Genomic DNA, 22,746 nt, shown 5'->3' with positions numbered 1-22,746 from the left:
AAATTATTCCAAAAATATTCCATTCAATTCTAAATTATGCTAGAATGATGCTAAAACTTCTAATATGCTAAAAAATATTCCAGACTCGAAAATTTGATCAAAATTATGCTAAAAGAATAAAATTATGCTAGATATGGTAACACTGGCAGAGGGGCCGCGGGAAAGGGACAGAGGGTGGCCTGAGTTTACCGCGCTACAATTGGAAGCTGCGGGAATTTCAAATTTTTTGTTTTCTGTATATTCAAGGATATTTTAATTGAACTTATTAATGCTAAGAAAATCCGCGAGAGGGCAAAACCGTAGACAAAAAATCCGCAAAAAATGCGGCATTACTGTATATGTACAGTATATATATATATATATATATATATATATATATATATACATATATACAGTAATCCCTCCAATATCCGACGTAACAGAGCCATAGGCAGGTCCGGATAGTGGTCCTGTCTGGATATTGGGCCCCAGCTTATGGACTTGCACTTATGGACCCTAACTCAGAGAAACACCTATACAACTCCCTCTGGACATGCATAGCACCTATTTAAGACCCAAATCACACCAATAAGGCACATAAAAGACTGAAATAAATGCAAAAGAACCATAAAATGAGGGTTTTGAGATAGGTTCATACAATATTCAACATTCTGGGTACTTACAAGTGGCTGGCTCCTGGACTGGTACTTATGGACCCTAACCTAGCCTAACTCAGAAAAACACCTTCCTACTGCACATGCATAGTTCCTAACACCCTATTCACACCAATAAAGGACAATAAAGACTGAAATGAGGTGTTTGAGGTAAGTATAGTATGGAAAAAAGTACAGTATGAAACATTCTGCCTACTTACAGCAAGTCCATGGCCATCTCGATGAATAACCGCCTCCTCTCGGACTCTGACAGTAAGAAGGATTTCCTGAAGCACTTCCAGTACACTGTTCATGAAGTCGTGCACTGAACTTAGTCAATCGCAGTCAGAAGTCCGTTCTCTTCACAGTGCGCACTCTTGTCTAACTTATACTCCATTGTAACTTACTAAGTGTTCCACTCTGCACTTTAACTTTTCCCATTCTTCTAACCATTTTCTAAAGCAAAAACAAACAAGTCTATTTACGTTAAATTTTTTTCCAAAATTGTATTCTTACTCACAACTGTAAATCCTTAACACAACACACTGTTTTTTTCACTGCACAACACTGTAAATTCCCGTGTGGTATAGTGGAGAAGTTCTTGCTGTTTAATCACTGTCAGAGTCCGAGAGTATCACTGGCAGGTGACCTAGGGGTGCGTCGCTGGGTCGTGGTGACGGCGTACTCACTGCAGACGACTCTGAAGACAGATGCAAACTCTCGTCGAGCGGTGACTCTACTGTGGCTGATGTGCTGGGCTGTGGCTCGGACCATGAGGGCCTGTCTTGGAGAGGCAACGGAGTGGAGCCAGGGCTGGGCACAGCGGGGGTCACGGGCCTGAAAAAACTGTCAATCGTTGATTGACGCAAAGAACGACGATTCTGACGATTGATGATGCGCTGCCTGAAAGCATGCACTTCCTCCACAAGTCCCAAGGGCCCCATCTCCCTGTCACAGTCCGGGTGTTCCAGGTAGTCGAGAATGAACTCTAGGTGTTCTCAGAGTGCGCTTAGCTTGGGGATGGCTGGAGTAGTGTCATGATGAGAGGAGTACGCATCATCGTCGCCGTCCTCGTCGGAATCTTCAACCTGGGTACTGACACCTGCAACTGAAGATGCGATCTCGATATCAGACAATGTCTGATACCCAGGATCGCCCTCGTCGTCATCCAACCACTCACGCACATCGTCCACATCAACATCGTCGCCATGCGTACGTAGCCGTGCATGGAAGTCATCCACGTCAAAACCTAGAAAATCGTACTCCACATCCGTTCCAAGAAGCAGATGAGACCAACCATTTTCTAGAGACTTGACAGGGATTTCCTTCCATGTACGGGCCCAGTTGTAGATTGCAGACTTGATGTTGCAGCGGCGAAGGTTTTCCAAAGTACGCTGGCCTCGCGTGTCCCGTCCCTCCCTGCGCTCGTCCTCGTCCTCGAGAACAACCATCACCTCGTCCAGGAACTTCCTTCGGTATAGGCGCTTTGTTGCCACGATCACTCCTTGGTCCATTGGTTGGATGAGAGCAGTCGTATTAGGTGGCAGAAACATGCACCTAATCCAGCCATTCTCAGCCACCAAGTCCTTGTCGCACGGGTGGGCAGGTGCACTGTCGAGGAGAAGGAGGGCCTTTACCTGGTCGTGTGGGATTCCCAGTGTCTTCATCTGGTAATGTATGACCTCCTTGACGAAGTGGCGGTGGAACCAGTCTTTGAAGATCTGGGCTGTAAACCATGCCTTCAAGGAATGGTACCAGACGACAGGAAGGTCATCCATCACCCCACGAAGACACCGAGGTTGCTTTGCACGGCCAACAATAACGGGCTTCAGCCGGTGCATGCCGTCAGCATTGGCACAACACAAAGCAGATATCCGTTGCTTGGAGAGCTTGCGGCCAGGTACACGCTTCTCCGTCTCCTCGGCTAGAGTGTTTGTTGGCAAAGAGTGATAGAATAAACCAGTTTCGTCAGCACTGTACACTTGACCGAGAGTGAGGCCCTCCCTGTCAATCAAGCCCTTCACCTAGTGCTGAAACTCGTCAACTCCATCCTCGTTAGCTTTGCCATGAGCTTTACGGTTGGTAAGGCCATGCCATAACTTGAATGCAAAGAGCCAACCTTCGGATGCCTTGAAGTCTGGGGCATCGTGAAGCCTGGCGAACATCTCAGCAGCAGCCTTCAGCTCCGTACCATGTACCATCACACCAGCAGCACGTTGCTGTCGATGCCAAATCAACGTGGAGCAGTCGATTTCAGCAAACTTGGGAGTAAACATCACCTTCCTCTCCACGTTGCGTTTGCTTCTCAACGAGAAGTCAGCCGTGTACTGCATGAGTTTGTCTCGGGATCTCTTGATATCGAACAAAGTAGATTGGGCCAGGTTGAACTCGCGGAGGATGTGGGAAGAAGACCATACCGCATCTACTTTCTCCAATATCTCCCGTTTCTTCTCCAGAGTCAACACCACTCTCTTCCTCTTCTCAGGCAGCGGGGCCATCATCACACATACTAATAAGAGGCCCGAGAGCAGCAGGTGTGCCTGCAGCAGGTAAGGAACCACCACAAAAGCGAGCACGTGGGCAGCCATGACGATGAGCGTGCACTCGCGACGAGAGACAGGCAGAAAGTGGGGAGGATGCAGCAGCGCTCTATCGGACGTCAGAGGAATGACGCACCACAACAAAGCCGTCCTGCGCTGCGCGCGCCAAGTTCAAATTACAGGCGGGAAAAATTCTTTTTTTTTCCCGAATTTTTTGCGGTTTTCGGACCATTTTGGGAATATTGGATCCTGAGACGATTATGTCCGGTTAGTGGGGATGTTCGGATATTGGGTGTTCGGATATTAGAGGGATTACTTATATATATATATATATATATATATATATATATAAAGTACGAGTGATGAAAAAAAGGACTTATGTACCTAGGAGGAAAATAGGGAAGCTGGCAAACCAAGCAGTAAGGGATGCCTTCTATAACGAGATGAGGAGAGCAGTGACTGAACAGGGAGCCGTGGACAGAGGGTTACTGATGCAATATGCGGTTGGACATAAGGCCCACGAAGACAAAGTAGCTTGTTGGTGGGATGAGGGTGTAAAAGCTGCAGTTAAGGAGAAAAGAAGGCTTTTCCAGGAATGGAAGAAGGGTGGTAACAAGGAGGAATACTTGGCTGCCAAGCGTAGGGCTAGAAATGAGGTGTACAGGGCAAAGTCTGAGCCACAGAGACTTTTACCTGATAACCTAAATCATGTGAAAAGGAAAAATATGATATTTAAGGTGGTAATTCAGTTGAAGAGGGATAATCAGTACATTACAGGTGAGCAGTGTGTGAACAATGATAAAGGAAGGGCAGTGGTGAACAGTGGGGATATTAAAGATGCATGGAGAGATCATTACAGGCGGTTTTTGAAGAGTTTGACTAGGACAGGGAAGGTTTGGAGCCAGCAGATCCAGTGTTTGGTCCTTGGCCTTTGATTGATGCTGCTACTGTGGGTGAGGCAATAGGCAGGATGCAGCTGGGGAAGGCAGTAGGTGTGTCTGGGTTGACTGCTGAAATGTTGAAGGCCTCAGGAGATATAGGGGTGAGGTTAGTCACTGACCTGACAAATATGATTAGATATGAGTGTGTTGTCCCAGATAATTGGCTGAAGAGTGTAACTGTAAATGTGTACAAAGGGACATGCCCTGGAAAGAGGAAATTAAAGAGGTATAAAGCTTTTAGATCACATAATGAAGGTAATACAGAGAGTTCTAGAAGGTATGATTAAAGATGAGAGTGAATATTGATGAAATGTAGTTTGGGTTTATGCCAGAAAGGGGGACCACTGATGCCATACTCATTGTTCGACAGCTTCAGGAAAATTATAGAGCAAAGAAAAGAGACCTGTATTTTGTTTTTGTTGATTTGGAAAAGGCCTTTGACAAGAGTCCCTAGAGAGGTGGTGAAGTGGGCAATGAGAAAGCTTGAGTTGCAGTGGCTGGTTAGGGAGGTTATGGCCAGAAATGTACCATTGGTAATGGTACCGGTACTTCCCTAAAATTGTAGTATCATTACTGGTACTGGTAAAAAAGTACCAAGTACTGACTCGGTACATGAATATCAATAAAGTAAACTTGCTCAGTGATTTTTTTTTTTTTTTACCACACTGAGGACCCAGAGACCAGCCTTGTCAACAGAGCCAGACCTGAGGAGAGATGAAAGATGTTGTCAGACAACTGTCACAGTCACATTAATTATGGGGAGACTACAGCATGAGGTTTTGCGACCGTTCAGTCCTTTACTTTCAATACACAGATCACTAAACTTTAACCGGCCACTGTAATTTACATACTTATACAGCCAGTTTAGTGTTCATCAAAATAAACACAATTTTATAACTACATCGTGTCATTACATGCACAATAATCTGATTAATAATTACACGGTGAACTTCAGTTCTCTTTTCCAATGTTGCCCTCGAGGAAAATGAGCACTTCAAAATGATAGTCACTGAGTCCCGCCCGTTTTGGTTTGAGCATGTCCTTCCCCAATGAAAACCGACATTCCACAGCAGCTCTGGATGGTATTGGTGTGTTATAAGTTACAAATGTCTCTGAAAACCTTGCAAGGAAAGCAGTACTTGCTGATCTTATGTTTCTGGGGTTTCTCCAAATATTCCTTTACTAGCTTTACCCCAGTCTCCCTTTTCTTCCTCCTCTGTAAGTAGAGGGGTTCAAAAAACTCTTCCTAGACATCCTGCTTGTCATCATCATCGGTGGTGCTACTCTCCGCATCCTCTAGCTTGCTCTCCAGTAGTGACACCATCTTCTTCTCCACCCTCCTCCTCATTTTTTCTATGCCATAGGAGGCAGACTCAGGTAACCACGCCAACCAAGATAGCTCAAATTGGGGATGAAAGGCAGCAGCAAGCAGGCAGTCAATGTCCTCGAAACAATGGTCGAACCTGCCTTCCACAACTCCAATCACTGCATTCACTAGAAGCTAGCAAACCGTCAGATCGGCGATTTCCTTCACCTCTTTTAATTTCTTGAGGCACATGGCCAGGGTTGGCAGCAGCACTGCCATGTAAGCCTTCTCCTCACCTTTTTTTTTATCACACACATGAATATAGATAAATAAAATGTACAGGTACCAAGTACCGACAAAATATGCTTAAAAAGTACCGTCGGTACCAATTTCGGTACACAACGAAAAAAGTCATGTCACTACTGCTACTGGTACTCGAATTTAACTCAGTAATGCAACTCAGTATTGCCCTCTCATGGTTATGGCTATGTATGTGGGTGCTTGCACCCAGGTAAGAGTGAATGGAGATTTGAGTGATGAGTTTTCTGTGAATGTTGATGTGCATCAGGGGTCAATTTTGAGTCCCATATTGTTTATCATGGTAACTGAAGCCCTCTTAGGTGACTACAGAAATGGACTCCTGTGGGAGATGTTGTATGCTGATGATTTCGTGTTGATTGTAGTGAATGAAAGGGAGGCGGAGGAAAGATTTAGGAAGTGGAGAGATGGTATGGGGCACAAGGGCTTAAGGGTAAATGCAAATATAACAAAAGTGATGATATCTAGGGTTGGTGGCGATACAGTCAAAGAAGAGGGAGAGTGGCCATATGCAATTTGCCACAAGGGCATGGGAAGTAATTCCATCTTGTGCAGTGTCTGTGATATATGGATGCAAAAGAGATGTAGTGGTATTAGAGGTAGACTGAAAGATAATGCTGATTTTATGTGTGCTGCGTGTCGGGGAGAGCAGGTGGAGAGTGTCAGACGTGAAAAGATTGAACTTGCTGGTGAGTCTCTTGAGTGTGTGGAAGAGTTTTGTTATTTGGGAGACATGTTATGTGCTGGAGGTGGGGCTGGAGCTAGCTCTATGGCTAGGGTGAGAAGTGGTTGTAAGAAGTTCAGGGAGCTGTTGCCTCTCCTGACACTGAGAGGACTCCCCCTACGTGCTAAGGGGTCTTTGTATGCAGCATATGTTAGGAATGTGATGCTGTATGGTAGTGAGACCTGAGCAGTAATGGAAGAGGATATTCGTAGGCTCAAGCGTACAGAAATGACAATGATTAGGTGGATGTGCAGTGCGTCCCTGGGTGCAAGGCCTGGGGGGGCTGGGTTCACGATGGAAGAGTTGAGAGGTAGGATGGGACTGGAGTGTATTGGTGTTGTGATGAGGAGAGGTAGTTTGAATGGTTTGGCCATGTGGAGAGGACGGGGGATGATAATTGGGAGCAGAAGGCGTGAAGTGTTAATACTGGGGTTGGATTTGCGAGGGGTAGACCGAGAATGACGTGGGACAAGGTCATTAAGTGTGACCTCAGGGTTAAGGGATTGAGCAGGGAGGCTGCCATAGATCGAGCAGCATGGACAGCTGCCATTAAGTGACCAAGGCCGATGCATGCAAGCATGTTGGAGCCTACAAAAATGAAACGAAACAATATACTGTATTACAAATGAAGGAAACTAATATAAATACAGAAACATATACTAGGTATGAACTAGAGGCTACAACAGTCACATAAATGAAGACTTACCAACATTATGTGGTAGCAAACCACCACCTGGACGGGACAACTTGTTTCTTGCATCCAACTGTCCAGGACTATCAAGTAGCCCTTGAAGGCTGTTAGTTTGAAGACCACCCACCATGCCGCCAAGTCGCCCAGCAAGCGTAGAACCTTAATGTACAATAAATTTTTTTAGGAACTAGTATTACAGTGGACCTAGGTGTATGCTTTCATCTGCCAGTAACTTAATACTATGAATTTTTGTAAAGACAATCAGCCTGGACTCAATATCCAGGATACAGAGACAATAATTAATGATGAACAGGCTTTGGGCTCAAATGAGTAAAAAAATAAAAAATGAATACAAAATAAGTAAATTAAAAAATATCTGGTTTCTGAGTAGGTTTATTGTAAATAATCTACACCATGAAGACCTTTAATATGGTAACCATATAACCGAATTATGGCGCCTGGTAGTTTGGTGAGTAATTTAGGCACCCCAATCGGATTGAGCCAGTGCAAGTTTATATCCATGGGATGGCTGGGGTTTATTGTTCACGTAATGCCACCCAGGGATGAGTGAGGATGGTCACTCTCATCTTAAATGTCAGGACCATCTTGCCTAGCCCCAGGTTCATACACTCCTCATGGGAAAACACAGGATTAGATGATGATGATGATGATGAAAAACTTTGCATGATGCTGCTACTACAAGCATGGCAATAAGCAGGATGCAGTTGGGAAAGGTAGTGGGTGTGTCTGGGCTGGCAATATACAGTAGAACCTCTCTCATTCGGACTATATGGGGGGAAGGGTTGTCCGAATTAGCAGATTGTCTGGACCATCAGGGTAATCTCCAGTTCATACCAAAAACTATCTACATATGGTATGTTTGTTAATTATTAACATATGTGACATTTTTAGTTTTTCTTTTATTTTCACCACAGTCACTGTTTGTAACATCAAATTTTAAAGCAAACTGTCTAATTTTATCTTTGTTTTTCTTGATGTCCGACACAGTTTGTTTGGCGATACCAAACTCGTTCACGAGTTTTCCTGGAGGAACACCAGCCTCTAGTTTATCCAGTATTTTCACTTTATCTGCAATACTTAGTGTTACATGCTTCCTTTTAACACCTTTATTCATTGCAGAAGCTACACTTGCATTAAGGGGCATGGTAAGGAGGATTAACTTTTGAAATACAGCGTAAAAATATAAATGGTTGGTGAACTAGTTGATGGAACAAATGCTAGCGTGTGTTTAACCCCTTAACCGCGGGGCGTCACTTTCGTGACACTTGGGAGCAAGGGATCATACCGCGGGGCGTCGCTTTTGTGATTCTGTGTTATTTTGAATTCACTCGGGCTTCCAAGTCGGGGCTTGTATCATCTATCAGTACTGCCAATGTCCAACACTAGTCAGCACTCCTAATCTCATCTGTACTCCCATCCATTGTTGACAATTTAGCCATTTCTCCCCGTTCTTGACTCCCCTCCCTACCCCCCCTCCATTACCCTATCCTCTCGCCTGCCTGGCCGTGCTTCGCCAAGTAAATCTTCCCTGGAATTTTTCACTGATTTCATCCATTGAAATAAGCCCTATGCCCTATTCTTATACCAAATAATGTATACAAGAAAGAAATAAGGTAAGTGAGAGTGCCATACACCTGGAACTGGCTAATTATCACCTGACAACACCTCACGTGCACTCGTTCGCTAATTTTCGCTGTTTATTTCCCCTTGAAATATGCCGTATAATCTATTTTCCTAATAAATATACATAAAAGGAGGGAAGGGAGAAGCCTAAGTGATATTTACATCCACCTGGAACTACCTAATTTATAATGTATTGTCTAGATTTCCTGCCATATCATTTCACTGCTATAAATTAGCTGTGTCAAGAGGGTAAACGTTGGCAGTACTGATTTCCCTAGGTAGGCCACCACCCCGGCCCACCCTTATCAGTTCACTCTAATCTTCCAGTGTGGGGGTACGTCTGTTCACTCTTGCTAGCTTCAAGGCCTTTTCACCCCCATGCAAAGGGCCCTGTGACCTTTACCCCCTACTAAACCTCGTGTGGAAAGAGGTAAAGGGCTGACAATTGATAAAAGAGTGACTACGATCTTTCTATTGAGTAAAACAGTGCAAGTGGAATTGTAAATAATGTGTAAATAATGTGTAAACAGCAAGTGAAAGTAATGAATGTAAATATACGTGAACAGTGGAAAATAGTTTTATAAGTTACTTCAAGTGACAGTGCATAACACAGTGTAAATAAAATAGAAATGTAAATAACGTAAATAAACTAGAGAATGTAAATAGAAATGTAAATGAGTAGTATTATAAGAATACAAGTATATACCCTAGGAGTAATGAAAGTGAAAGTTTCACTCTAGCATGTCTGAATACTATGAGTTATCAGAGTGAAATTGAAAGTGACATTCACTATCAATGCTAGTATACAGGACGAGAAAGTGAATGCTACGTATTTTACTGAAAGAAATTGAATCCCTACAGTGACAATAAACTAATACTACTGAGGGAAACTTATGGACAAAGACTGTAGATATATATAAGTGTTATATAGTAACAGAAATATAAAGTGTGAGAGGTTTTATGAATAATAAATGACAGAGTACCAAGAGCGAACTTGCGCAAGTGCAACGGTCAGACACGCTTGTAATTTTCATTGCTTTCACAGTGGGTTTTTTTTTGGAGTATGGATCCCAAACTACTTGCAAATCATAGAGTAGTGTTTATAGTGTTAATATCTGGCTGCGGTAATCATATTACGGGTTGTCGGGAAGTGCAAAGTGGAGACTTCGTTACCCAACTTCAGAGGACTCCACAAGTCCTACGGTAACCGACGAAGGCTCAACAAACATTCCAGGAGAAAGCTGAAGGTATGTGCCATAAGCATATGTAATTTTAATATTCTAGGACTAATAACTGATTTTTGGCAAATATTTTTTGAGGGTTTGTCGGAACCCGAATAACCCCGCAGCACATGCAAAACATTGGTAAACATGCCCGCGATGTAGAGGTTAAACAGGCGCCCATGTTGCGACCTAACGTGATCCGAGACTAAACAAATGACGATCACTTTCCGCGCCGATACTGAAAATGACTTTAGAATTACTTTCAACATATTTTTGGAGCTTATTATTTTTAAATTTTGTCCGAATTAACAGAAATCTGGATCAAAGGGGTCCGGACCAAAGTGGTTCTACTGTATTAATACTTCCTGTAGGCGAATTCCAGTGGATTCCATTTAGGAAGCAAACTGTAACACCAGTTGAGAAGGGCAGTGTTCCCAAGGTGGATGGAAAGCTGATGACAGGGAGAGCTGGAGCTCCAGTTTCATCAGCTCCCAGGACTAGTTCCTGACCATCTCCCTTGCTGAACTTTTTCAGTGTTGCACTAACACAGAAAGTAAGCCAGCATGCTCTCCAGTACAAGTTTCTCTAACTGTCAATGCCAAACTACATGCATATTACACACAGCACTTCCTATTCAAAATTTAAACCAAAATGGCATCTAATAACCAAGCCTTGGGGTCTGGGGGAAGGGGGCAATAAATGCTCCCACCATCTGCCCCTCTCCCGGTGTCAACTCAGCAAATTGCCTAGAACCACTGTCTGACTCACTTCTTCATTTCTGCAACATTTGCGGCCTTTCCTCTGACTTTCATTGCTGAGCACCACCTCTCTTCCTCTAAACCTCACCTTCTCTTCTTAAACGAGACTCAGCTGTCTGAGGCAACTGATAACAAACCCCTCTCTGTATCCTCCTACTTTCTCTATACTCATTTCAAAACCAAAGGCGGCTGTTGTGTATATGTGTGCACCGACTTATCTTGCTCTCATGTTCCTGAACTTGACTCTTTTGAATTCTCTGCTCTCTGGCTTTGGCTTTCCTGTCATTCTCTAACTAAATGTATCTGTGCTGTTTACTTATCCCCTAATTCTACTCCATCCATCCATCCATCATCCAATTCTATGTTGCCGCATGAGAAGCGTAGAAGCCTGGGGCTAGGCAATTTGGTCCTGGCATTTAAGATGAGAGTGATCAGCCTCACTCATCCGTGAGTGGCAATAACCCCAACCATTCCTTGGATGTCTGTTGAGCAAGGAAGAGTGGCTGTGCGTGACAGAAATAAATGGAGAGAAATTGTGAATGAATAAGTGATGACGCAGCCCTGAGGGGATATTCTCCCGCATTTGGTCTGATCAGCTAGTCAGGTCAGGTGCGGGTAAGGGGATGGGTGTATTATGATGTGGCAGGGGTAAACCAGTTCTGCTGTCGGGCCCTGCTGCGGATGTCACTGATTGCATTGTGCAGTTGACCCTTGTGCGGTGTGGTGCGGTGAGGATCTGTCCGTTCACCCCTTTGGGGCTAAGATGCGAATAAATGTGTTTGAATGGATGAGTAAATGGAGAGTGAGTCGTCCTGTCTCGGCTACCTCCCTTTCCTTGGGGGAAGCAGCCTAGGTATATAGATAGATAGATAGATAGATTCCTTGGATATAAACCTTCACCAGCTCAATCTGATTGGAGTGCTGTAATTACCCACTAAACCACCAGGTGCCAAAATTTGGTTATATGGTTACCACCCAGCACAGTAAATGGTTTCCTGGTGTATAGGACACCATTAGGCTTGTTACTTAGTGTAGAGTCACCCATAGGCAGAAAAAAGAAGAAAGAATGAAAGACAGGAAGACAAAAGAGGGAATGTAAAGTTACCCGTAGGCAGAAGGACGAGGAAAGACTGAAGTAAAGAAAGACAGAAGAGGAAGGAAGGAATGAAGAGAGGAGAGGAAAGGGCAGACACCCGAGAGCAGCACTACATCAAGTGAGTGGATGGTGAGCACCCCCACCTACCATAATTTTACTGACAATGAAAAACTCTTCAACTATCTTACTTCTACGATGGAACACATCCTATCCATTTCTCCCTTCTCTGAAATCTTCATTCTAGGGGATTTCAATGTTCACCACCATCTTTGGCTCTCCTCTCCTTTCATTGATCCACCTGGTGAACAAGCTTACATCTTTTCTATCCTTAATGACCCAGGGGAGCTTGTACATTACCCTACCCATATCCCTGACTGCCTTGGAGAGCGTTCTAACATACCTGACCTCTTCCTTACAACTAATTCTTCTCCTTCGGCTGTTAATCTTTGCTTTCCACTGGGCTCCTCTGATCACAGTCACTCCAGTGTGGTCTGTGGACCCTCCAATGAAACATCGGTTGTGACACTTTGGAGCTGTTGACTGGGAGGCCCTCAGGCAGTACTTCTTTGATTTTCCCCAGAATGATTGTTGCTTCTTCCATGGCCGGGAGCAGCTGAGTGCATCTTGCATATTACGGAGGTTATTCTCTCGGGCATGGAAGCATACATTCCTTTCTCATATCCTCTGACTAATGCAAGGAAGCCTTGGTTTAATCACACTTGTTCTAATGATGTCCACAACAAGGAAAGGGCCTATAAAAGGTATTGAAGAAAACCCACCCCTGTATCACATTTTTCTTATGTTTCAGCCTGGAATCATGATATGTCTGTTCTTCACTCTGCTAAAAATAATTTCATCCATAATAAATGCTCTCAACTCTCCAAGTCAAATTCTTTCTGCTCCTTCGGGCATCTTGCCATAAACCGTTTTTTAATAACTTTACCTCATCATCCTTCCTTCCTCTTTTCTACTCTGATGGCTCTGTAGTTATTTCTCCTACAGATAAAGCAGATCTCTTCGCTCAGACTTTCTCCTCCAATTCCACCTCAGATGATTCCGGTGCTGTTCCTCCGGCACTTCCCCCCTCCAACTTCCTCATCGCTGACATTAAAATTTCTTCAACTGGTTTATTTTCTATCATCACTGGCCTCAATAATAACAAGGCATATAGGCCTGATGAGGTCCCTCCTGTTATCAAGAACTGAGCTTCTCTGCTTACACCCTGCCTAGGTAAACTCTTTTGTCTTTGTCAGTCAACTTGTACCTTTCCTTCTTGCTGGAAGTTTGCTCTCATTCAGCCTGTCCCAAAGAAGGATGACCATTCCCAACCTCAAACTATCACTCAATAGCTTTAACATCCTGTGTCTCCAAAAGTTTTCAAGTCTATTCTTAACACAAAATTTTTTGAAGTATCATTCTCATCACAACCTTCTTTCTGATCATAAGTATGGGTTTCATCAGGGACGCTTCACTGGCGATCTTCTCACCTACCTATCAGACTCCTGGTCATCTTCCTTTCGGGACTTTGGCGAAAGCTTTTCCATTGCACTTGACATCTAAAAGGCTTTCGATCGAGTCTGGCATAAATCTTTAATTTCCAAACTGCCCTCTTATGGTTTCTATCCTTCTTATGTGCCTTCATCTATAGCTTCCTTTCTGGTCGTTCAATGGCTGCCATTGTAGACAGTCACTGTTCTTCTCCTAGATCTATCAACAGTGATGTTCCTCAGGGCTCTGTCATATCACCTTATTCATCAATAACCTTCTAAGCTGTACATCTAACCCTATCCATTCATATGCTGATGATTCCACCCTTCACCTTTCCATTTGCGTCCCACAGCATCCATCTCAGCAGTTACTTCAACAAACAACGAAAGAGGCTATGGCACACCTAATGTCTGACTTGGCTCATATCTCTGATTGGGGTAAAAGCATTCTTGTTGTTTTTAATGCATCAAAGACTCAGTTCTTACACCTATCAACCCAACAAAATCTTCCACAGGAGTATCCACTAATGTTTAATAATATCCAGCTCAATCCTGCATCATCCATAAACATATTTGGGGTGTCATTCTCTTCGATTTATCTTGGAAAGATCATATTACATCCATCCATCCATCCATCATCTAATCCTACATTGCTCCATGAGGAGCGTAGGAGCCCAGGGCTAAGCAAGTTGGTCCTGGCATTTAAGATGAGAGTGAATCATATTACAGTACAATCCCAGTTAACCCGGCGGCTTGGGGAATTTACCTTCCCGGTTACAGATTTTTCCTGTAGTTCTGATATTCAAATCTATACAAAGGCGATAATTCTCACAGCATTAAATACAATTCAGGTACTCACCACTCACATCAGGGGCCACACTAAGAGATTCCACCAGAAAAACTGACTTGTAAACACACACCATGGCCATAACGCACGTGCATGCAATGCCTTGCAGTACTGCAAAATGCACAAGTCCATTCTCCTAACTACCGAATAATTGGCTGTATGTACTGTACTCATAAAAATGGAAAACTAAAGAAATAAAATCCTGAATATTTATTGGTGAATTATCACGACACCTGTGTCCCTCCATGACCTATGTTTACGGTCCCGGCCCCGACTGACCGCCACCATTCCGCCACTCATCTGTTTTGCACTATTCTGTTAACTACCGAAGTATTCATTGTATGTACTGTACTCATAAAAGTGGAAAAATAAAGAAATAAAATCTTGAACATTTATTGGTGAACTGATGTTAAGACTGCACTGTAGAATTATCATGACCCCTGTGCCCCCACACAAGCTTTGTTTACGGTCCCGGCCCCGACTGACTGCCACCATTCCACTCTTCACCCGCCAAATTCGCCAATCAGCTGTTTTGCACAAAATAAAATACATGATGTACATATAAAGTGCAAGCATGTTATTTTTTTTTTCTTCCAACAAAGTAAACCTTCATTCCTATTAACATTTTTTTTTTCATCTCTGCCAGCACACATGCGTTCTAAGATGAATTTATGTGGTGCAAGTTATAGTCGGTCCATTAGGAAGAAAAACACCGGAGTTTGCTGTTTGCTGATTTGCTCTCTCCCGAGATGTTTGGATTACAAATTCCATGCCTGTCTTTGAAACGATTTAACCATCCAATACTGTAATCACACTCGACTTCTATATTCATTTTACTGTGAAACTCTCTTGCTTTTTCTTGTATAAGAGGACCAGAAATAGGTGCTCCCCTAGATCTTTCTAAGCAAAACCACTCGAACGATGAAGAGTATGCCTTTTTTCAATGGACTTACTTGTCTCGCTTTTCATGAAAAATTCATTGAGCTTGGATGTTTAGGCCTTGATATCATAAATCGTTGAATTTCCTACATTATATTCAGTCATCAGTGTTTTATAATGTTCGCCTTTTTCAAATCTATTGCATATGCCCAGCTTCTGTTTCAAGGTAAGCACGACACGCTTAAGTTTAGTTAGCTCTTTAGGCATTTTGGAGTGTTGAAATTACTGTCTATCAGAGCAACACAACAGAAAGAGAGCTTGTTTACTGTCTGGTGGTAAAAAACAGACTGGTGATTTGTGGAAATTGTGGAGGGTGTGGAGGATGACTGAATTCAAGCAGGGGAAAGAGGGAAGAGGAGGGCTGGTTAAGAGGATTTACTAGGGATTTACATTAGCCAGAAATGCCTTCACCTTGCTTAGTCCGACTTCACCCAGGCTTGCGTGACACGATAAAACGGTGGTTTGGCGGTCCATTCAAATTGGCGCACAGCTATAACTTACTGACATTTTTACCAGCCCTTGAATTTTCCCGTTTTTCTGAGTATTCCGTTTGTCTGGATACCGGATAGCAGGGATTGTACTGTACATATCATATTACATCTCTTGTAAAATCTGCTTCCAAGAGATTAGGTGTGCTAAGCCGACTCCATACCTTCTTTACCCCTGCACAGTTGTTAACTTTATAAACTGATATTATTCATCCAAATGTAGAGTACAACTCTCATGTGTGGGGAGGCTCCCCACATGCAGCTCTTCTCAACAAGGTGGAGTCAAAGGCTTTTTGTTTCATTAACTCTTCTCCTCTTACTGACTCCCTTCAACCTTTGTCTCTTTCCCACACTGCTGCATCTTTATCTCTTTTCTGTCACTACTTCAATAGCCACTGCTCCTCTGAACTGTCTGCTTGCATCCCTCCACCTCTATGATGAACGCGTAGCACTTGCCTAGCAACAAATTCTCATCCCTTTTCTGTCCAACTCTCTAATGAAAGAGTTACATAACCATTACTCCCCGTCATATATTTATGCAACAGGTCAACTCTGGAACTGTCGCCCTTTGTCTGTATTTCCTATTTGCTATGAACTCAAGTCATGCAAATGCAGTGTGATCTCAAAATGAATGAATCTTGAATTTCGCTCTGTTGTATTGTTTTTGTTTTTTCTTGAAAGGAACGGTTTGTGGGCTCCAGCCATTGGTTCCTTCTTCTATCTATCTATCTATCTATAGCCCGACGCCCTAATCCCGCAAAGGGTGGCCACAGACAAAACGCCTCCAAGTCACTCTGTCACCCACCATTTGACTACCCTCCCCCCAACTCACCCCCCCTCCCTCATATACCTCTCAACTCCATCCCTCCACCTCATCCTTGGTCTACCCCTCCCTCTCCCTCCCTCCACCTCACTTACATACACCCTCTTAGTCAGTCTTTCATTCTCCATTCTCTCCACAAGTCCAAACCACCTCAGTGTATTTCTCCTAATCTTCTCAACCACATCCACATCTACCCCACAACGTTTCTTCACTTCTTCATTCGTCAACCTGTCCCTCCACGTCACTCCACATGCTCCTCTCAAGTAACTCATTTCCACTGCTCTCACTCTTGACTTGTTCCCCTCTTGCAAGGTCCACGCCTCGCTTCCATACGTCAGGGTAGGGATCACAATACTATCATGCAGTGACTTCTTAACTTCCATACTCACCTCCCTATTTCTCATCACTGCTTTCAGTGTACCAACAACCTTCCTTCCTTGTTGTACCCTTTCACGTACTTCATCCCCCAAAGTTCCATCCTTACTCATCACACTACCCAAGTACTTGAATGCACTTACATTCTCCATATCCTTACCATCCAACCTCACTGCACACTCTGTTACTTCATTCCTCTCAAACACCATAACTTTACTTTTGTTTACATTAACTTTCAGCTTCCTCCTCCTACACACTGTCCCAAATTCATTCCTTCTTCCTGTTTATATGGAAGGGGTGGTTAAGGTTTATTGCTCAAGTAATGCCACTCGGAGATGAGTGAGGCTGGTCACTCTCACCTTAAATGACAGGACCAACTTGCCAAGCCCAGAGCTCTATGCTCCTCATGGGGCAACACAGAATTAGATGATGATTATGTAATATTTACGCAGTCGTCGCCAGCCTGTCTCCTTTGTGTTACACAAATTACGAACCGTAGCTAGCTGCATGCTTTCAGTTCTACTCACATCCATAAAGGCATTTCACTCTCACTTTTAACAAATAAAATATTTTTAGTGCCTGTAGCTCTTTCTGTGGAAAATATTAAAGATATTTATGCAAATATACACACATCTACTGCCAATTTGTTTCCTTTGTGTTGTGTAACTTGTGTAACTAGTCACCTGCTTTCAGTTCAGCTCATTTCCATCTACACGTCTCACTGTCACTTTATTAATAAATAGAGACATTGTTAGTGCCAGTAACTGAACATGCATTCAATGAAGATGAGACAAACCTATGGTGGAATATGTATAATGAAAATGCATTTTTAATAATTAAAATTACATTAACATAACATGCAAGTGGTTGTGTAAGAGTTTCCGATATCAGTATGTACCAAATACATAAACGTGACCTGCGGAAAATCTGTGTCGAGACAGGTTTTGTGTATTGACAAGGAGACCTGCACAGGGTTTTATTGGGGGGATCATACCTCCTGCAGAGGGGCTATGGGAGTGAGTACAGCATTATCTGAAATATGGGAATTAGTTTACAATATGTTATTAAAATGACCTCAATATTTTCCTTATCTTTTTCTCATCTAATAGACCATGCTGTATGTGGTAGGTGGGGGTGCTCACCATCCACTCACTCAATGTAGTGCTGCTCTCAGGTGTCTGCCCTTTCCTCTCTTCCATCCTTCTTTCCTTCCATCCTCTTTTGTCTTTCCTTCATCTTTCCTTGTCCTTCTGCCTACAGGTGACTTTACACTCCCTCTTGTCTTTCTTTCCTTCAATCTTTCCTCTTCCTTCTGCCTGTGGGTGACTCTTCACTGAGTGACATGTCAAATGGTTTCCTGTGCACCAGGAAACCATTTACTACACTGGGTGGTAATCATGTAACCAAATTTTGATGCCTGGTTGTTAAGCGGGTAATTACGGAGCTCCAATTGGATTGAGCCTGTGTGGGTTTATATCCAAGAGGTGGTTGGAGTTTATTGCTCACGTAATGCCACTCAGGGATGAGTGAGGCTGGTCACTCTCAACTTAAATATCAGGACCAACTTGCCTAGCCCTGGGCTCTCAAGCTCATCATGAGGCAATGTAAGATTGGATGATGAACAAATGAATGAAAATAAACCATGCTGTCTCTAAGACATCATGCAACAATTTCAAGCACATGCTTGGAAATAAATAATTACAAGAGCATATTCTAGTACAGTAACCTCCCCCCAAACGTGTTCTCGCCGAACACACTCACAGTTATACGCGACAAGTGCTGGGATACATATAAGAAACCATAAGATCAAAGAACCATTACGAAAACTATAAATTTTCGCAAGAGGCCTTTGAAAGGCCAAATCCTCGAATATCACCGCGGCACGTATGGTTTCTTTTGTTCACGTGATCATGTGATTCACTGTACTGCTTTTCCACAGTACTGTATTTGTATGTTAAATATTTACATTATTGTTCCGGTAAGTTTATGTACAAGTTACAGTACTATTAAATAACGTTAAAGCAAGAAATAAAGTCTTATAACCAGTTTACCTGATAGACGTCGGAATATTGCCTTTTTTATTTGTTCGTTAAAGATTTGCTGTACTGCTTTTCCCCAGTACTGTATTTGTAAGTTAAATATTCACTGTTCCAGTATTTGTAAGTTAAAGCACTTAAATAATGTTAAAATATTAAATAAAGCCTTGTAACCAGTTAACTTGATTTATATGATTACCCATGATCGGTGGGTTTCGAGACAATACTCTGTCACGTCAATTCGTGGTCAGACAATTCCCTGTCAAAATATGGACAATTCCCCATCAGGACAATTTGCACCCTGGACGATTCCCTGTCATTCTATAAATATACTTATTATTAATTAATCAATACTTTTATAAATATACTTATTATTAATTAATCAATACTTTAATAACTATATTTCAAGGGGATCCATCAAAGGCTATGTTCAATAGTGTAGGCTTTGGATATTATTAGGTGCACCTTTAGTCAATAATGAACTTGCTTCTTCCTCGCTGTAAGTGCCTTTGAATTATATTCAAGCGTCACCCATAGCTGCCTTCATTAATGACGGCGAATTGTCTTGTTATTGTTGTGACGGTGAACTGACCTGACAGAGAATTATCCCGAAACCAATCGGCATCGGAATGTTGCCTTGTGTTTTCGTATTTGTATGTTGATGTTTTGCTGTGCAATACTGTATTTGTAAGTTATAACATTAAATAAACCTTCTAACCAATTAACCCATCCTATCCGGGTGGCATGTATACATGACAAGCGGATGTCCGGGTGGCATGTATACATGATCTAGTGCTTTGTAGTACAGTATATTATTATGATTACTGCATTACATTATAATATTATACAAGTGCTCGTGGGCCCTTCGGGCCCCTCACACTGGCTCCTGTGGAGGGCTCTTGTGTTTATGTGCTGTTCTAGTGTAACACTCTCACTTGGATTTTATGCAGCTAACCAACTGATCATGTTATTTGCAGCTTCGGGAATGGAACCCAAGTTGTCCAAACGCAAGTCCGAAATACTTTATTTGTACCTGTGGGCAAAAAATTCTACGGAGATCCTATGCCGGGTGCCAGAAGCGGCATCTTTTTGGTCGAAATGTGATCGCTCATTAAATATAGTAAAAGCTTTTCAATCGCGATGGGACCAAGTTTTTTCACATCAGCGAATTTTTTGCTATTTCTGTGCCAATTTTGGTGCGATTTGAACGTGCAGTTTTTGCTGCCCAAAATACACACACACACACACACACGGCTAGTGCTACAGTATATTAGATTATACTATAATTTTATATTATAGTTTAGCTGAGAAATTATGGTTTAAATAATGGTGATTTTTAAGAAAAACACCTGCTGGTGGTTTGGGTGGTGAAAACAACCCCCGGATCTGATGTGTTAAAGTGCTTCATATTGATTACCAATGGTAGATAACAGCAAAACACCACATTTAGGGGGTCTAGGGAGCAAGATAAGGAGTAGTTAAAACTTACGCACTTTCGCGCCGAACGCGTCACGTTTGGAATGAAACTCACACATTCAGGGCGAGCTTGCTGTACTAAAAATGAAAACTATACCCATTTTATACTAACTTGGTAGCCCTATACATGAGGAAGAGATATGTGAATGTACTGCTACAGAATTTGCTTCCTGATCTGCTTCTTCACAACAAGGTGAATATCAGTGAATTCCATTTAGAGAATCTAGTCTAACCCTAGTTTGAATGACAAATTTTATGAGTAACTTTATGAATAAAAAATCTTGAAAATTACTCTTGCCTGAGCTAATGAGTTACTGCTCTGTGGACAGCATTCTCTCTAATCCTCAGCGAGTATTAAATACATAAGGCCTAATTTATGTCTCTTTTACTGATGTTCTTTTATGTTAAGAAGTCCAGAGTAAATAAGAGAAAATGACTTATTACAGTTCCACTGCTACCAATATAGCCAATTTGCCAATATTTCCTAATCTGCAGTACCAGTTGTCTGGAAAAGTTATGATATTTTTAAATTCAACAATGGCTTACACAGAACTCCCAGCACAGGAAACAAGTACTGGATATAAACTTACTTAAGAGAGGAGGGCGTGATATGTCACCAATCCTGGGACGCTTGTTGTTGCGCTGGTTGAGTCTTTCTCGCAAATCTCTAGGTCTCTTCTTGCTGTTGTCGTCATCTTCTGTTGGATATTCGTTATTTGTTAAAAAAAAAAAAAAAAAAAAAAAAAAAAAAACTATCTATCTATCGATTGCCAGATGCCTCAATCCCGTTTGGGGTGGCCACAAACAAATCGCCTCCATGTAGCCCTGTCCCCCGCCATTTCACTGCCCTGCTCCCAACTCACACCCCCCTCTCTCATATACCTCTCCACCCCATCCCTCCATCTCATCCTCGGCCTCCCCCTCCCTCTTCCCCCCTCCACCTCACTCGCATACACTCTCTTCGTCAGTCTTTCACCCTCCATCCTCTCCACATGGCCAAACCACCTCAGTGTGTTCCTCACAACACTTCCTATCACATCCACATCCACACCACAATGCTCCTTTATATCCTCATTCGTCAGCCTGTCTCTCCATGTGACTCCAAAGGCTCCTCTTAAATAACTCATTTCCACTGCTCTCACTCTTGACTTGTGTCCTTCCAACAACATCCAAGCTTCACTTCCATACATTAGAGTTGGTATCACAATACTGTCATGTAGTAACTTTTTCACTTCCATGCTCACTTCCCTGTTTCTTATCACTGCTTTCAAAGAACCAGCAACCTTTCTTCCCTGCTGTACCCTTTCAAGCACTTCACCCTCCAAACCTCCATCCTTACTCATCACACTACCCAAGTACTTAAACATACTCACATTTTCCAATTCCTCACCATCCAACCTCGCTGTACATTCACTGACTTCACCTCTCTCAAAGACCATCACTTTACTCTTCCCTACATTCACCTTTAGATTTCATTTCTTACACACACTCCCAAACTCATCCACCAAGCCTTGCAGCTCCCCTTCGTCTTCACTCAACGACACAGTATCAGCTGCAAACAACAATACAGGGAGTTTCCAAACACTATCCTCTCTCACCAGGGCCACTCCAACATCCACTACCCTACCTTGTACCTCTTTTATAACCCCATCCATGAACAGATTGAACAACCATAGAGACATGACACATCCCTGTTTCAACCCAACCTCCAAAGAGAAAAATTCACTTAGTTCACCATTCACACGCACAGCAGCCTTAGCACCATCATACATACTCTTCACAGCATTCAACAACTTTCCATCTACTCCATATATTCTTAATACTTTCCACAATCCTTGTCTATCCACCCTGTCATATGCTTTCTCCAAATCCATGAAAGCCGCATACAACTTCTTTCCCTTCTCTAGAAACTTTTCCACTAAAGATCTAAGAATGAATATCTGATCTACACAACCTCTCCCCTTCCTAATGCCTCCCTGTTCTTCTCCAACTAATTCCTCTGTTCTTTCTCTAACTCTGTCAATAAGTATCCTACCATACACTTTTCCTATTATACTAAGAAGACAAATGACCCTATGATTACCACACACTTCTTTTTCCCCTTTTCCTTTGTACAAAGGAATAATTATGCCTGACTTCCAATCCTCCGGGACTCTACCTTCCTCCCAGGCCAATCTGCATATCTTCCACATCCATTCTACTACTATCTCTTCCCCATGCTTCAGCATTTCACCACACACTCCATCAATTCCTGGGGCTTTCCCCAATTTAACTTTCTTCATTGCTTCCACAACTTCTATCCTACTGATTTCTTCCTGTCTTCTCACTTCCCTCCTTCTCCCAGCCATTCCCCAGCCACTTATACTCGCATTACTTCCATCCTCTATGTTCAACAATTCCTT

General features: G+C 42.7%; 1 protein-coding gene across 2 annotated transcripts in view; it reads right to left on the bottom strand.

Annotated features, from left to right (window-relative positions):
* The window catches only part of LOC145404120 (uncharacterized), a 213,095-nt gene that overhangs the window by 92,508 nt on the left and 97,841 nt on the right, over positions 1 to 22,746 (bottom strand). For both annotated transcript variants that reach the window (XM_080275742.1, XM_080275743.1), the window contains exons 6-7: positions 20,935 to 21,042; positions 7,168 to 7,311 (exon numbers count right to left, since the gene is read on the bottom strand). In XM_080275742.1, the coding sequence (XP_080131868.1) occupies positions 7,168 to 7,311; positions 20,935 to 21,042 (252 nt within the window). The remainder of the gene's footprint in view (positions 1 to 7,167; positions 7,312 to 20,934; positions 21,043 to 22,746) is intronic.

This window comes from Coenobita brevimanus, chromosome 62 (assembly GCF_032717465.1).
Source record: "Coenobita brevimanus isolate Jiangsu-jjx chromosome 62, ASM3271746v2, whole genome shotgun sequence".
Taxonomy (NCBI): domain Eukaryota; kingdom Metazoa; phylum Arthropoda; class Malacostraca; order Decapoda; family Coenobitidae; genus Coenobita; species Coenobita brevimanus.
Note: the sequence above shows the minus strand (reverse complement) of the source record. Positions and strands in the feature narration are given on the sequence as shown.